This window comes from Astyanax mexicanus, chromosome 8 (assembly GCF_023375975.1).
Source record: "Astyanax mexicanus isolate ESR-SI-001 chromosome 8, AstMex3_surface, whole genome shotgun sequence".
Classification (NCBI taxonomy): Eukaryota; Metazoa; Chordata; class Actinopteri; order Characiformes; family Acestrorhamphidae; genus Astyanax; species Astyanax mexicanus.
The window spans coordinates 25,733,436-25,751,141 of NC_064415.1; the positions used below are offsets into that span (position 1 = coordinate 25,733,436).

Consider the following 17,706-nt stretch of genomic DNA (forward strand, 5'->3'; position numbering starts at 1 on the left):
TGATCAGAGTCCCTGTAAATCAGCAGGGTTTTAATATATGAGGCAGGAAAGCCTGAAACTTCTCTTGCAGGCTTCTCTGGACACTTGAAAGTGGAACTAAATGTTTTCAGACACTGCGCTGCAGACACGTATCAGGCGAACACCTGCTCTCTGATTGGATAGACGCATTGCGTTGGACCAGAGACTGTAAAAAAGATGGACGCCGTGTCTCCGTTCCCATTCATTCAATGAAAATGAAGCCAAAATCTTCCGCCATGTTGGCGATCCTGCCACCTGATTCTGCGCAGTAGAGACCAGAGGAGGCAGAAAGACTGTGGATAGCAGCCTACTCATTTAAATAACCCCGCCCCTGAGGTCTGCCTCGCGGTCACAGACTGCAGAGGGGGCGGAGCGGAGCTGACGGTCTGTTATTGGTCCCGCCCATAAGCAGCCCTTTTACCATAACCACACCTTTTTTGAATAGAGCTGAATAACGTTTTAAAAACTGAATTCTGGGGGGATATAAAATGTTGACAATATAAGCAGAGGTTACACTAACTGCTGCATTTAAATAATGGAGGTAGAATTACAGTATATCAGAAAAAAACGTGATTGAATGTTGTCTGTTTTGCCATTGAAACCTATGGGAATGGGTGGAGTTACACAGCTTTCTGCAGCCGAACAGCAGGGGGCGCCTGACCTGTGGTGGCTTCACTTTTAATAGACGATACTCTGTCCAGCTATATACAGTCTATGCGTTGGACGGATTCAATTGCATAAAGTTCAGCTCGGCTCAACTTTTCATCGCATCGCATCCCCCGCTCTCGACGCATCGGAGCCATGATGCACCGCGCGACTGCGTCTGATGGAGGCGGCGCTTCCCATTGAAAATGAATGGGATCCGTCGCTGTGCGTTGTCGCGACGGAGCAGTGTAACGGTGAATTTACACTGCTCCGTCGCGACAACGCACATGGTCGCACTACCCCCCTCCAACCGGTCGCATGTGGGCGTGACAAAGGCGTTCCCTGCGACCTCCAATTAAATCGTTTTAATAAATGGGAAATGCTTTTATATAAGCTATTATTATTTCCAATAATTAAAACATATAAATGTATCTTTATAGATATAAATGTTTGAATGAGCTTCATTACACTGTCTAGTGAGCAATATATAAGCTGACAAAAGCAAACTTTTCCAATTAAATTACATATTAATATTTTAAAAACCCACCAGAGACTCCAACAATCACAGCAGCCTTTCTCCTCGCTGACAGAGTCCCTGTGAATCAGCAGGGATTTTATAAAGAACAGGGAAGCCTGAAACTTCTCTTCCAGGCTTCTCTGGACGCTTGAAAGCAGAACTAAAATATTTTCATACGCTGCGCTGAGGATGCGTTACAGGCCAACACCTGCTCACTGATTGTATAGACGCGTTGGACGGATTCATTTGCATAAAGTTGAGCCGAGCTCAACTTTTCATCGCATCGCATCCCCCGCTCTCGACGCATCGGACCCATGATGCACCGCGCGACTGCGTCTGACGGAGGCGGCGCTTCCCATTGAAAATGAATGGGATCCGTCGCTGTGCGTTGTCGCGTCGGAGCAGTGTAAATTCAGCCTAAATTCACCCTTCAAAGCTGAATAGACATTTATAAATAGAGCTTTTGTAATTGATTTTTCTTTATAAATCAAAACATTTAGGTTATATAATTTCATTATTGCTATAGTAAAAAATTGGAAAAACAAATATGTTTAGTATTCACATTATCAAATACATTTTTCAAAAAGAAGTTTCCATTTTAAGATATCTAAAATTATTTTAACCTAAACATTTTCTGTATGTTTCAGATGTAATTGAAAGGTCAGCCACTGCTATAATAGAAGTCATTGAAAATTACCACCCTCAGTTTAGTAATACATCTTCAGTAGAATATAAAGAATTTGCAACAAACATCATAGATCAGGTAAGTTTTAAAAAAATCAATATGTAAACACCATTCAGCTGTACATAGCATGGATACATTAATGACATGGCACACAAATGCAACTCAGAACAAAATCTTATTTTCTTACAGCTGACGCCATTCTACACCTCCAGACTCAAGAACTTTGTAGCTATCATAAACATAATATTCAGGTAGAACTCTTGCTTTGATGTGAAAAAACAATCACACTGAATAACTGCATTACAAATATAAGATTGTTTTTGTGGAGGAAGTGTAGGAATTAATTCTTGTTTATTGTTATAAAAATATCAGTGTGTTTTGTTTGTCATTAACAGTGAAGGAAGCTCCATCAATGGTAAAATAAAAAGTAGATTGATTAGAAGAACAACCTCAACTGAGGCAAGGTGACTAACCTAAAACTGAATGCATTAAACTTAACAATCACACATTTTGCAAAACAACCATTGTTACATACCAGCATTTGTGTATTACCATTTTTATGTGTTCATGTTTTTTTTATATTTGATATAGAAATATATATTTGATTCTCATCTTTCTATTCTAGTTCACCTTCCAGTGTAAATGTTCAACATGACATTGTTGTAAACATTGAAAACAACAACATTGATGATGCCTATAATGAAGTCTTTGAGCAGGTGAAAGAAGCTGTATTAACAGTTAAAAACTGTTCATTAGACAGTGGTAAGTTGATTGTGCTTGACATTTAATTTATTTTGCCATTATTCATTCATTGCTGTTATTATATGAATCTATGTAATGTTATTTTTTTCCACTCAAGTCTGCCCAAACCTCACTGTTACTGCAGTAACTGAAGTTAGACAAACTGAACTAAATGAAACAGGTAATCAGATCAGACCTAAATTCATTATACAAAATCTGATACAATATTATACAACATTTATGGTATGTAATCTGAGTCTAATGTAACCCACCAAAACAAGATGTGTTTAAGAATTGTACATAATCTTTACATTTATGTCTGTGTTAGAGCTCTGTGAAAGTGTTACCGCTGTACTTCCTGAGGAGTACCGGCAGTATTATGCTCCTGCAACTGTGTCAGACAAATTTACATGTGTGAGCCAATGCCATCAAGCTCATTCTAATCCAAAAATCTGCATGAACAGAGGCACATGTGAGCTGACCAAGGAAGGCCCATCCTGCTAGTGAGTAACTATCTTTTATCTTTTTCTTGTATGTAAAATTACATTTTGCTCTGGAAAAAAAAAGATTCCAAAACATATACCCATTGTCAGAAAAATAGCTGCACCCACACTGAACTTATAGAATTGAAACTTGGTGGGCTGTTGCGATAGTCTGTCATGGAGTGACTCAGAATGGAAGTGGTTCATCTTCAGTAATGAGTCCTGCTTTTGTGTTGGTGGAGACAACCAAGAAATTTGTTGTGTAAAGACACATTGGTCAGCTTCAAAATCAACGATTTGTTGTCAAGCATAACCCATCCATCCAGGCCGGCTGTCATGAACTTGGCACTTCAGCAGCCCAACATTACATTACTAAGGTCCTGCAACCAGTGACCTATTACAACAGGACTATGCTCATCCACACACTGCTGCCTACTCAAGAACCCGCTTTAAAGTCACAGATACTTTTCTATGGCCATTCCTGATTGAAAATCTATGGGATGTTATTGGATGCACTGCATTGGATAAACAACTCCTCCCCTATTGTAAAATTTGCATGAACTGCTTGAGAATATTCAAGCTACATGGGATAGAATATCACAGGACAGCACACTATTTCTGTGTGTGTAGCTTAACATGACTAAAATGTGTTCATATCATTCTAAATGTTTAATCATTTATAGATCCTGGTAACTCTTACCTTCATTCTGAATAGGATTGCAATACCACACTTCTTTCTGGGTGTAACTATTTGTGTAACGATTTTTTAATGAGTGTTTTTGGCTGCAATGCTGACAAAGCTTTAGATTTTAGATTATACACAATTAGAAAATGCAGGGCGGCAAGTGGTCCAGCACTAAATAAATAAATAAATGAATAATAAAAAAATATTTTAAAATGCTTTGAAGACAACTATTCTATTTAGAAATGTATTGTCCAGGTAATGCAGAAATGTTTGTGTTATGAAGTGTATTTCTTGTAACAGCTATAGTATAAAGCACGCTGAAGATAATGTGATGAGATGACAAGACTTTCTCCTGAGTCATTTTCTGTGTTTTAGCTGTCTTCACACAGATGTAAATTGGTATCTTGGAGAAGACTGCATGTTCCAAGTTAACAAAGTGGGCGTCTATGCTGGAATTGGAGTTTTTTCAGTGGTAATGGCAATAACAATAGCTGTGCTGTCTGCATATGTCCTTATCACTAACAGGAAAAAGAAAAGGTAGAATTAATTTCGTGAAAATCTTAATTATTATCAAATTAAACACAGTTTGTAATCTACAGAGTGCTACATTTTATTTGTTAAATGCATAAGCGGTTGAATGTGTGAAAGCCAAATTTAGAATTGTGTCAGTGTAAATTATCATGACTGTTCTTCCTTTCCCTTTTCGAACAATGTTACATAGGAATAAGGACATGAAAGAAGAAATAGTCAATCAGTGGCTAGAAGATGACTTTGAGTGGCCTTCACGTAGTAGACCAATCATATCAGGTACCCACCTTTTAAATAAATCCACATGCTTTAAACAGGCCAAATTAAAATAAAAATAAAATAGACAAACATTTGCACATTACACTTTTATTCTGTCTTAGATTCTATCATATTCTCTCACTCTACTGTTAGCTAAATTGCTCTTTTTAAATGTTTTTTGTTGGTAAAAATGTTACATTTGCTTTTACAATTACAATAACAATTCTGTGTTGCAGTTAATTACACATCACGTGATAATCTAGCATACTCAAGAAGAAGTGAGGTTGTACAGATAGAAGATGTGAACTTTTACAGACACTTTTCTAGTCAACATTCTTCCTCCCAAAATAACTCCTCTTAACAACAAATTCCAATGGAGTATATTCACAGCAGTCACCCTGTAAGTACACTATTTTGAACTTCACTTAAGCAGAAATTAATTTGACATTTTCGGCCAAAAGAACTACAACAATGATACTAGGCCAAATAGCTACAATTATACTGACACTGTAAAGAAACATCTTAAATAATAATAATATAAATGGTAAATCTTGGGTAATTAGGTGCTGGACCAACAGAGGTCTAAATGTAAGGTACATAAATCTGTTCACATTAAATAATAAAAAATGTCTTTGTCTTCTTTCGAAACAGGTGAGGATCCGCATCCCCAAAATCCGTGCTTCCAACTTGAATCACAGGAACACAGAGTGGAAACTGTAAAGAATTATAATCACTGTATACCTATACATCACAGAAATGAGAATCGCTGTTCTAAACAGTTACAACCATTTCTTGCCCGAGGCCCAGTGGGCAGTGTCATTAGCAGGATTAAGGAACACTGGCCTAGATATTGGCAGTGCAATTTAGTTCACGACTGAACTCATTTTTCTAGTTCAGCTTCTTTATAAATCAGTCAGATTCATAACAGATTATTTGCTTTTACTTTACATCAGGCCAGGTATGACTGTCTGTATAGCCTTGGCAATAAAGAGAAATAGTACGGTTTAGCTCCCATTTACAATGCCACATTTAAAAACTTCTGATTAAATAAAATAATATGATCATATTCACAAAACCAACAGGCATGTCTCCAATACATTTAGCGCAGGTGTTTATTAATTTAGTTAAACAGGTCTGTAATAAGTTTTGAGATCTGGCAAAGAATCATTTTTAAAGAATCTAGTTATTGTATTATTACTGATTTACACAAACAGTAGACCACCGTGACTGCTTTGAAAAAGAAACGAGAGTAACAATCTTAAATCACAAAAATAAATTGTTTATTAAATATCTTTGATAAAGTATTAAAAAAACAACAAAAAACAACTGTACAACAGTCAAATAATTCTGACAACCATGATGCAGCAACCATTTGTCCTCAAATCTGTTCTTTACTTTTGTATGCCATTTTATTTGAAGTGTCTAAATAAATAAAGAAACAAAAGTGTAAATAAATCATATTTTAGTTAAGGTGTTTGTTTTACATTTAAGAAAAAACAATTAACAGAACTTGTGAATCAAAGACATTAATTAAGATCCTCTGTATTAAAGCTACATTCACATTAAAAGCCTCTTTAATCAATTAATAATTTTTTTGTTCAGAATTTGGTTTAAGTAATCTGAATTTGGCTTGAGTAATCTGTATCCAAGGGAATAAATCTGTCCCTAAAACAACACTCGTTTGCCATGCTGCTGGTGCTTCACACCAGAATCCAGCTGCTCTTATGTGATGTTTTGTTGTCAAAGGAAACTTCATATTAATAGTTATTCATGGTGCATGCTCATTAAAGGTGAAATATCCTTATATTGGACTATATGTGTGTGTCAAATCCAATTAGAAAAGAAAATACCTGTCCACACAGCCCTAAAAAAATCTAATCTTTATCACAATAAGAAAAAAAATCTGTTTTGATTCACTTCGGTCTAGTAATGTAAATGCAGCTCAAGACACTAGCGCTTCTTACAGAGCAAGTGGTTCCTTATTACCACGATATAAATTCAGTCTTAAATAACTATAAAAAACATCATACTTTCTAAAGGATGCCACAGACATAAGCTTAGATTATGCCTAGGGCTACTGACGTTTAAGAAGTGAAATTGGGAACATGAACGGATTGAGGGGAAACAGGCCAGATGTTGCCCAATTATCACGATCATTTGGTGGGTTTACTGGACATGGCTGGCCAGAGATATCATCAGCCATTTCACCAGCATTTCTCTGCTCTGTACCCGCACTTGTATCAGCTTCTGTCTGGAGATTCTGTCCTGCTGCAGTGTGTAAATGTTGCATCTGTGGAGAGATATCAGTGCCTTCAGCTCTAGCTGGATTAGCAGCTGAAGGTCTCTGGTCAGAGACTGAGGCCTCTGAGGTTAGACTTGAGTGGACCTGAAGCAGATGATGCTGTAGTTCTTTACAGTCCAGCAGAGGGAGCTCCTCAGGCAAAGACATCAGCAGGTCCAGAAGCACTGCACTCTCTGACGTTAGAAAAGATAACAGTATATTAGAATGGAAATATTCAAGTTGTCCATTAATTAAGTACGTACACCTATCTTGTACCTTTATACTAACTGGCAGCTTTATCTGAAACACCCACCATTTATGTGGACTAATTATATGCTGACTGTAGCATCCTGATAAAGTATCTGATACTACTTAATTTAAAGACTGAATGTTAGAGGAATAGGGTACTAAAGTATTAAGGACACTCTCTTACAACAGTAATGCTAGTGTGGAGTATAAGGATACATTTCTATTCAGCACCTGCAGATAAATTGTGTATGTGATTACATGTAGGTGTTGCAAGTCATAAATAGTTAAAAGTGTAATAATTTGTACAAAAGCAACACGGGACACGTGACACTGAGCACAATCTTCCCATGGCCCACATATTGATTCCAATGACTTATGAGAGTCAATATTAAAAATATTAACGTCCCATTTGTGTATGCAGCATAGTTTTACTGTGTAACAACAAATTCTCAAGATTAATCCTAAAGATTACAAATATAGAGGAATGTTAGCATTTACTTTAATCCAAAAGAGCCCATGGTGTTGTATGTCACACACTTTTAAAAAAATAGGAACGTTCCTTGCATCACTTTCTTAATCATTTTGAGTAACATATACTGCACATCCTGAGAACATCACAGGACAGTGAGTGTGTAAATGTGTGTTTGTTCATCTGACCTTATTTACAGAATGTATGTGTGCTAGACATAAAACTAGCTCCTTTTAAAATTTATTTTTAGCTTTTACATGTCCCTTATAACCATTTTAACAATTAAAATGCTTTAATTATTTTTTTTACAACTGTTAGAACCAGTATTGACCTCACTTTTGGAACATATTGTTGTAATATAAAGTTAGGAAATTATGTCATTTATGTCTGTTGTGTCATTTAATTTAGCCTTAAAACAGAATTTATGTGATTGAATTTTTAATTTTACATCAATATTTAGAAATAGGTCTGGGTTTTATGGGTTAAAGTACTTTTTGTACATTTTATGTTTTTTCTGTTGTTTTAAAACGTTATATTTTAAATACATTTTTATCCAAATAAATTCATTTGACTTTCATAGAAATGTCACATAGTTTAATGAATAGCTACTTAATTACTTATACACTTTTCTATTTAAATACATAGGCAGTTTATAATTCACTGTGTGTATCTTTGTCTATGCTATATATATATATATATATATATATATATATATATATATATATATATATATATATTCTGGATCAGGTGCGTGAAAATATACTTCATTTTCACATCCAAATGTTAACAGGAATAAATTAACTATAATAAAACAAAGACTATATGCATAACAATACAAGAATTCATCAGTAAAGAATACATACCCATTGCAGTGAGGGTTGATCTCCCTTTGTTTGTGTTAATGTTGCTCATAAATTTGTAAATCTTGCCAAAATCCACCGTAGAGTCCCTTTCCACTGACCTCTGCTGGTGAGCCTGCTTAGATTGCCCATGTGCACGATGCTTAGCTTGCCTTTTTGAGTTTGGTGGGATCGAGACTGTAGTAGCTCTTGGAGTGGTTGCTGGTGGTGGTATTTTAGAGACTGTCTCGCTCTGGTTGACAGAGGTTTGACAGAGGTTTGTTTTTGGCACAGTGGGTGTGGATACCTTTTCTGATACTTGACTTTCTGCACTGCTTGCCTCTGTGCCATTGGATTTTTTTTTTGTGCTGGAAATGGAGGAGGGCTGAACAAGGGAAGATGCTTTTTTGCTAGAGGGGCTTGAAGTTCCATTTGCCATGCCACGTGTACTGTTCAATTTATTCTCTACTTTGCTCGGAAGGTCAATCTGGAGCGAAGGTACAGAGTGCAGTTGGCTGAGAGGCTCTGTGGCAGCAATCACAAGCATCTGATGACAGACATATACAATTATTTCAGTTACTTTACATTTAAGTGCGTCATAAGGTATAAACACAGGCTTACAGTATAATTAAATGTGTTCAGATGTTTGACAAAAACACGTTTTCAATCTTAACCAATTTAAACTGCTTTAAATAAAAACGGAATATGTTTAAATGCTAAGTAATTACACTTATAGTCTCAAGAAACTACGTCATGAAGTGAAACATAAAGGCAGTTTTCCCACACAGGGAGTAAGCCTTGTCCTGGACTACACAGCATTTTGAATGGAGATTAATTACTATTAAAAAAGTATCAATGATAAACCCTGTTTGGGAAATTAACCCATAATGTACAGCAAAAAAAATTCTCAACTTTTGATACTTATTTGTACAACATGCTAATAAACTATCTAGTATTCTTTATTAGTATGCAGTTGGGACACACCCCAGGAGACCTGTGACTCCACTTACTTTTTAAATTTGTGAAAACCTACAACCAGTAAACCCATACCAGATAGAATTATGACAAATGAATGACAGTCATAAACTTTAATACAAATATCACAGCATTATAGGTCATAGTTAGAGAATTAGGGACACTTCTCTAAATGTTTTCTGTCAAAATGGGAAGGATGTTTACGCACTTGAGAAAAGGCGGTGGATATGGTTTCCTCATGGACAGCAGCCATTTTATGTGCCAGTTCATCCCATAATTCAATTGGAACTTTGCTCTTTTGCTCTTCATGTATTTGTTTTCGGACACAGTGATGCACTCGCCGCGCCAAAGAGGCCTTCAAAGATTTAAGCAGGTTCTGAATCTGAAAGCAAACATGTCACACAAACACCATTATTGGAATAAGATATTTTGCTAATATTATCAAAGCATTAATAAGCGTGGACTAAAACCACACTCATTAAGTGTATAAAATCTAGTGTGTACATACCTCAAGAAGAGAACGTTTGGGCACTCTTTTCTGAAGCTCCAACAGATCTGGTACTGCATTTGACCTCAGTTGCTGAGACAGACCTTGTATAAGACTTTGTTGCTCTTTCTTGTACCAAGAATTAGAGACACTGCGCTTAGTCTCAGTTCTCTTTACGCCCAAAAGTCGTGTTGATTTGACCCGTTGACGAACTGGAGGCTTCATAGTAACTGTAAAGAAGATTATATATAATAAAGGAGAATATTTTTTATAGCTAGTTAAATTGATTGATTTTTAGCTACTCATTATTCCCCTACTAATTACATGACATATAAGCACACATATACTTCTATACCTTTTCTGTACTATGTACTCAATAAACTAAACCTACCACATCATCACTCTTCTTGCAGTGGTCATTTAACAGCACATTAGACTGGAAATTAAAACTAAACACTTTTGATCCGCAACCTCACTGGTTGACAATCTTACAGTAAGAGCTAACCTAGCTAGTTAGTTATATGAATTAGTTAGGTTAGGATTTAGCTAGGGTATTTAAACAGTTAGTGCACCCTTCTATTACCTCCCTGACTGAATAGAAGGGATTAAAGGAGCAAACAAATGCTGGAAAATGTTAGAAAGCTCAGCTAGCTCAATCTGTACAGAATGGTTCACCACAAAATATCCTCACCTAAAATAATAATCATAGCTACTCAGAGTTAGGCCACACACACATACAGTGTACAAATACCAACATATTATACACCAACCAGATGCAGAACTATACAGCTCTGGAAACAAAATAAGAGAACAGTTCAGTTTCTAAATCAGTTTCTCTGATTTTGCTATTTAAATGTATATGTTTGAGTAATTAACATTGTTGTTTTATTCTATCAACTAAGGACAACGTTCCCCCTAAATTTCAAATAAAAATATTGTCATTTAGAGCATTCAGTTGCAGAAACTGAGAAATGGCTGAAATAACAAAAAAAGATGCAGAGCTTTTAGACATCAAATAATGCAAAGAAACCAAGTTTATACTATCAGTTTTAGGAGTTCAGAAATCAATATTTGGTGGAATAACCCTGTTTTTTTATCACAATTGTCATGCATCTTGGCATGTTCTCCTCCACCAGTCTTACACACTGCTTTTGGATAACATTATGCCACTCCTGGTGCAAAAATTTAAGCAGTTCAGTTTGGTTTGATCTTTGAGGTTTTCAATTTGGTAAAATCAAAGAAACTCATCATTTTAAGTGGTCTCTTATTTTTTTCCAGCGTTGTAAAGTATTCAAATTCAAATATACCTTATAATACGCAATAAATAAATATACAATACATATGTAATGTGCAACTGATATAGGTTAAGTATTCAAGGTTTTTGATTATACACATTTTTAGTATTATTTAACCTATTTATAGTTTACAGCTATTGTTAAACCTTTTCTCTGCTTCTGTGTGCTTTGATATTAATGTGCTGCTGTAATACTGCAGCTAAATATCCTTATTGTGGGGCTAAAAAAAGGACCATCATACCCCATCTTCTCTTAGCTGTCAACTAGCTAGCTTGCTAGCCTAGCTACCCAACTTTAACCAGAAAATTAACGTTTAACATTGCCCTATCTAGGTTACATAGCTATTTACGCTACCATACGTGACCATACGTTACATTAACTCATCTTCCTTATTTCTAAACGTAACCGTAACTTAATTTAGCCAATTCAGCTAGCGCAGCTTTCAGATAATCTGACCATGCTAAAACCCGTTTAACACACAAATAAACTGTATTAGTTATGTTAGTTAACGCTATGTTAGCAGCATTTTATTAAGTGAACCGGACAGCCGTTATAGCTCATTATAATCAGTGATAAAGTAAGATTAATCCGCATTCGTTCACCTCGACAGCTCTCTTCAGATAGACCCAGTTCAAAACAAACGCTCCTGCCTCATGTCTCACAACGGGTCGCTGCAAAGGCCATACAGTACGTCCCTCAAAAACGCGTTTGGTGGCGCAGCAACTAAAAAACGCCGCAGCGCTGAGTGAAGTATGCACCTCAAAACTACTACAGGCATCATACCAAATATATACCCCATCCTGCACTCAGCAAATCAAATCAAATTTATTTGTATAGCGCTTTTTACAACTGGTGTTGGCACAAAGCAGCTTTACAGAAACATGATTACAGGACAAAGAATCAGGCAAAACATTAAACATAGAATATACATAATACAGAACCCCCAGTGAGTGCACAACATGCACAACAAGAGGAAAATACAGGTAGACACTGAGAGCAAATCAAAAACAACTATCTTCATTTTGTTCATTTTTAGTTTACTGCATAATTTCAACACATACAATCCCTTGCTGCCTTCACATTTTTTGGGTCCTTCTAATTAGCTTTGTTGCTATTTCTTAATAACATGAATTCTTTGGACAGCAATGAAATGCGCATAATCAACAATGATTCAGCATCTCTTTTCTATCTTGAGTACCTATTTTTTTTTTTAAATAGGAGTACATCAGGCCAACAAACAAAATAAAAGTGCTGTAACAAAAACTTATTCCCACCTCACACAGTATGTTTCTCAGAAGACAATGCAACAATGCCAGACATCCCAAGTTGCAAAAAATGGATTCCGGAAGACTTTGTCTGATTTTTGGACATCAGAGAGCCTTTATTGATATGCGATAGACTCCCACAACTTCGGGGAGACTTGGGACATCTGTAATGCTGATTATAAAAAATGCTAACTAATCAATCAAATAACCATTAGCATAGTCGACTGCCCAAAAAAATCTTTAGTTACAGCCTTAAAAGACTATAGAGGTGAAACTTGTTTAACCACCTTGGCCACCATCACACGGTTTGTATGGAAGATAAAGAAAACCGATGAGATACGTTTGTAAAATGTATTTTAGGCTACATAACATATGTTGGTTGTGTATGTTTAAAATGTTTTAAACTATTACATTAAAAACAAGAAAAAAGTACTTTAATATTTGATATTTTACAGTTGGGTATATGTGTAGATACAGTGGAAAGTCAATAGGCAGCTCCTTCAGTCTTTAATTCCTCTCACTAAATGTTTGTGTGGCCAAGTAAGCTTCTCTTTTTGTAGTTGGGTGTTTTCTTATGCTTCTCTAAGTTTGCTAGTACTGAGATATACTTGAGTTAGGTTGCATCACATCTTGATTAAAGCCTATTAACATTTTTTCTGATATGCAGGTCAAGGGACTTTAAGGATCATTTTACAAGCTCCAATTATATGTCACTTCAGGTAGTAATGGTGGGGTTGAGGTATGATTTCTTTTTTAGTTTAAACCATTTAACATGGTTTGCTATTTGCTAGTACATATGGAATCCAATCTTCTCTCCACCTGTTTTAAATCCAAATCGCTAATGCCTCTGGCAGCAACACCTCATGGTTCTCAGCATGGTAGATTCCCCACCATGCTTCACAATTGCTCTTTTCATAAAAATCTGTTTCTTTTTTCTCCAAAAAACACTGTTGATGACTGTTGGCAAAAAAATATACTTCATATGCTCACAGTTTGTTTTTGAAACCTATCTGCACTATAGCATCTGCAGAGGTCACAGGTCAGATTTCTTTCTTATGACTATTCCACTAAGATTATATTTGTGCAAGCACTGCTGCACAGTGAAATAGTGCACTACCTCCTTGACAGTTGACTTGGTGACATGCCTTAGACCTGATTTTTTAAGAAAGGATTTGCTGATATAGGTTGTATTTTTAATTACAAAACAATTTTAAAAATTAAATCTCGAAAAACATTCTGTAGTTGTGGAAAAGATGTTGGTATTTTTCAGAAGGGTCAAATTATTGGCAGGCATCAAACTGAGAAAACAGCTAAGAAGATTATTAAAATTTTTGTGGTTGGAAAAAATAGTGTTTAAGGGAGCATGAGACATCATTTTATACATAGATTGGCCACCAAAGAGTCCAGACCTTAACCCCATTAAGAATCTGTTCAGGATGTGTTGAAGAAGGCAGGTTATAATCTATTTATATATATCCTATTATATGAATTAGTGTCAGAGTAGGAGACAAAAGGCTTTAAGTATAGTTCACACTTTACAACAATGCCTTTACCAAAAATCTTCAGAAATGCTGATTTCCAGACTGTGCACCGCAGCTTCTTTCAGCTGTATCTTCCTCTCAACTCCAGCCAGTCTATATTTAACACCTCTTTCTGAGTTTGTGTCAAAAATAGCATTTGGTGTCACTGGAGCCCACTTCAAAACAACTGATACCTCCAGGAAGTCGTCTCTCTCTTAATAAGAGCTGACTCTGTCAACAGAGTCTAATGGTTAGAGATGCATTCTGAAGTCTGGCAGAAACATTTGCACTTGTTTTGAGACCATGCAAGCAAAAGTAAAGACACTGGTACCACTCAGAGAAAACAATAAAATGTGACCAGTTAGATCTAAATATTTATTATAGGGGTAATCTAAAATAAAACATACTGTGATCTCCATCAGCTATGGGACAGTTTCAGTTAACAATTAAGTTATATTAATTACATAACAGTTAGGATTTTTATTGGGTTATATTTGAGACTTTGTAGATTTTGTTAGTATTTATGCTGATATACTTACATTACATGCTGTCCACATACCAGTCATAAAATCAATGATTTAAAAACATAATTCCTCAAACAGATATACAATTGGTCTTTTTTCCCCAGAACTGTCTACATTTAGACACTGATATATGCATTATGCATGTTAAAGAATACATAAAATAAATTAAAGGCATTGGTGAAGTTGGTGGCCTTCAAATAGTTTCCACTTTCTTCAATTAAGCTTTGTAAATTTGTAAAGGAATACTAAGTTCATATTATTTAAATGAAATAAATAATTTCCAGTTTAATTTAATTCATTATTATTATTTTTTTTTACCTTTTGAAACTAATGTTATTGAAAAGCAGATTTACAGGCATACATATCCAAACCTCTTGTTAGTGAGCACAAAGGCAATAGGGGCAGAAAACATCCCTCAGATTTAGAGGAAGAAACCTGGGAGGAACCAAGACTCAGTAAGAGGAATCCATCCTCCTCTGTTTGACAAGAGACAGCACGACAAATAACATAACAACAAAACAACTAGACAGATTGATAATGAGAAACCATGGCTAATGTGACAGCAGGTTATGAGTTATTATAATGTAAATGAATCAATGCAGGGATAAAAGAAAATACAGAAATAATGTCCACATTGGTATGAAGTATAGTCAATTAATGCAATTTGGCTAAATTATCTACCATTAAGCAACCAAAAAATTAATTTGGATAAATTATCTGCTTTGATTACTAGAAGCTATTGTTGTATCTGACATTGAAGCTCATATAATATTTACTGACAGGCTGCTCAATAGGGTAGTACTTTTTAGAACAGTTCTTAGCTGTTTCAGGTCTTATTTAGAAGGCTAGTGTTACTTTGCCACTGTCAGCAGTTATTAATCTGGCTATGACATAGAGAATCCCCCAAGGATCAGTTCTTGGACCGCCTTGTTTAATCTATATATGTGTCCCTGGGGCTAAATATGTCAACACAGCAGCATTGATTATCATAGACATGCTGATAGTACAGATATGCTTGGCTCACTTTGCTGATGATTGGTTGCAAGAAAAACATAAATAATTGGATAGAACATTTTTTTACTAAATATGAACAAAGTGGAGTTTATTTCGTTTAGCAACTTTTAACAAAAGACTTAAATTTTGTTCCCAACCCGAAGCCAAAGTTAACAACATCAAAGTTCTGACATCCTGTGATAAATAATGCCAAAAAATGCATAACATGTTACAATGCATTGAATTATAAATGCATTTTTTCAATATAATTTTGCTGTGATTCTAAAAGCTTGCAGAAGTTAGAAATAGTGAACACTGTAACAAAACACTGTAATTATTCCCAAACCTTATAAAATAGTGTTGGTGTCCTCAAGTCGTGTTCTCTCAGCGTAATGCTGTTAGCAATATGAAGCGACTGTGGCCAGTTGGCTTTACCAAAATCAAGCAAAAACACAAGGCTATCACAATAATGTTAATTTTCTTACAATGTTGTTACAACGTTGCAACAACCTTATCATTAAGTAACATTGTTTCAGATCTTAAGAGTACCAATCAGATACATTTTGACCAAAATGTCAACCATAATCCATTTTTAACTTTCTAAATATAATTATATTTTAGTAACAATGTAATAGTTTTTTGTTGGCCACACACTTCTCCATGTTAGTATTACCTGTAAAAAATCTGTTATTTTCCATTCTGATGTATGTTTAGCTCCAGTTTAGTATTCAGTTTTTGTTAAGGCTGGCATTAGCTTTTAGCCTAACATAGATCCCTTTTGTGTTCCCAATTTTTATTTTGCTTCATACAAAAGCTCATCTACTAAGCTTTCCGTTTTTATAACAAGTTAACAAAAATAATAAGCCTGTTAAAACTCATTTATATAAAGTAGCTTTACAGATATCTGAGTAAGTTAAATGTGAAGGTGGCTAGAAAAAAGTCTTTAGCCAAAAAGGAAGAAACTTTAGATGTTGAGATAACAGATAGGATAATCCTTTATTAGACCAACAATGGGACATTTTACAGTGTTACATCAGCAAAGAAATAGCAAGAGGCACAGACTCAAGATAAACATTATAAATACAGACATAAGACAAACATTATAAATAACAAATTAATTATGGCATGTATAACAATATTAAATTCTGCATCCTGTAAGTGTTTAATAAAGGTGTGTGTATACTGTATGTTTATGTGGTCTGCTGAGAGCAGTACCATTTAGAATTTAGCCTTTTTTTCAGCCATTATAAAGGAGATCATAAACTTGTTAGTTGTTTATTGTATATCATGTACTGAATATTTTAGAGCAGGCACTTTAAAGTCTGCTCCCAACATTATATCTTAATTTTAGCTGTTCTGTGCATTCATTTATTCAGTGCCACACTCTGTAGCTGTGCACAAGGCTAATTAACCTGCATGGACTTTTACATTAATACTGAACATGTGTCCAATACGTAGCCTTATACTATGCATACTTGAGCATTCATAACCTGTTCTTAAATTAGCTATAGCTTCCCATTAGCTTTGTGTCTTGTTTGTTTTTGTTGACCAGAGGAGGATGGGTTCATCTCAATGTTCATTTCTCTCAGTCTGAGTGTGCTTTCACACCTACCAGACTTTCAGACTTTTCAGTTTGGTCTGAACCAAAATAACAGGTGGGAAAAGGCTTAAACCATTAATCAGATTCGTCTGCAGTGTGAAAACGGTGGTCTTTCTGACCAGTTACAGGAATCTGACCCAATCATTAAACAAACCAGACGAAAAAAAAAGAATTGGTTTTGTGCTGAAATTCAACTTCCCTTGGCCTGCAGGCATGTCACGCAACAGTATGGACACAAATGCTTAGACTGGGAATTCATGTATTTACTATAACAGTAGATTAACTCGTATGTATAAACAGAAAAAAGAATCTGAGGATAATCTTATACACTCATCCTGCTGCAGGTATTGCGTGTATTCCGACAGAGAGCAGATTCTGAAAGACACCTGGCAAAGCAACTCACTAAACTGATAACAAGTATAGAGAGACGCAGACCAAAAATAACCAGACCAAATGTAAATAATGTAACAAAGACACAAACATTGGTGTAGACTCTGGTCTAGTTTTCACGTGTGAAAATGCCCAGAAAGAGTTTTTGTTGCCACTGTTGCCTTTGTGCTTATTCGTAGCTCTATATAATAACATTTTAATTAAATTGTATTACAATGGTAATTTATGTGTTTTTGAAGAACCATCCATTTTGAGCATTT

General features: G+C 35.4%; 1 protein-coding gene across 1 annotated transcript; it reads right to left on the reverse strand.

The window, feature by feature from the left end:
* Positions 1–5,817: 5,817 nt before the first annotated feature.
* On the reverse strand, positions 5,818–11,854 carry snapc2 (small nuclear RNA activating complex, polypeptide 2). The gene is made up of 5 exons (XM_022678356.2): positions 11,757–11,854; positions 9,881–10,089; positions 9,581–9,754; positions 8,422–8,944; positions 5,818–7,034 (listed from the first exon to the last, which is right to left on the reverse strand). The coding sequence occupies exons 2-5, from the start codon at positions 10,082–10,084 to the stop codon at positions 6,634–6,636; spliced, it is 1,302 nt and encodes a 433-aa protein (XP_022534077.2). The 5' UTR covers positions 10,085–10,089; positions 11,757–11,854; the 3' UTR covers positions 5,818–6,633.
* Positions 11,855–17,706: the final 5,852 nt, after the last annotated feature.

Excerpts from the sequence above, each read along its gene's own strand:
- snapc2 (XM_022678356.2), bottom strand. The coding sequence starts at position 10,084 with ATGAAGCCTCCAGTTCGTCAACGGGTCAAATCAACACGACTTTTGGGC. Across the intron at positions 9,755-9,880 it reads CCAAACGTTCTCTTCTTGAG|ATTCAGAACCTGCTTAAATC; the intron begins GTATGTACACAC and ends GTTTGCTTTCAG. Across the intron at positions 7,035-8,421 it reads ATCAACCCTCACTGCAATGG|AGAGTGCAGTGCTTCTGGAC; the intron begins GTATGTATTCTT and ends TTCTAACGTCAG.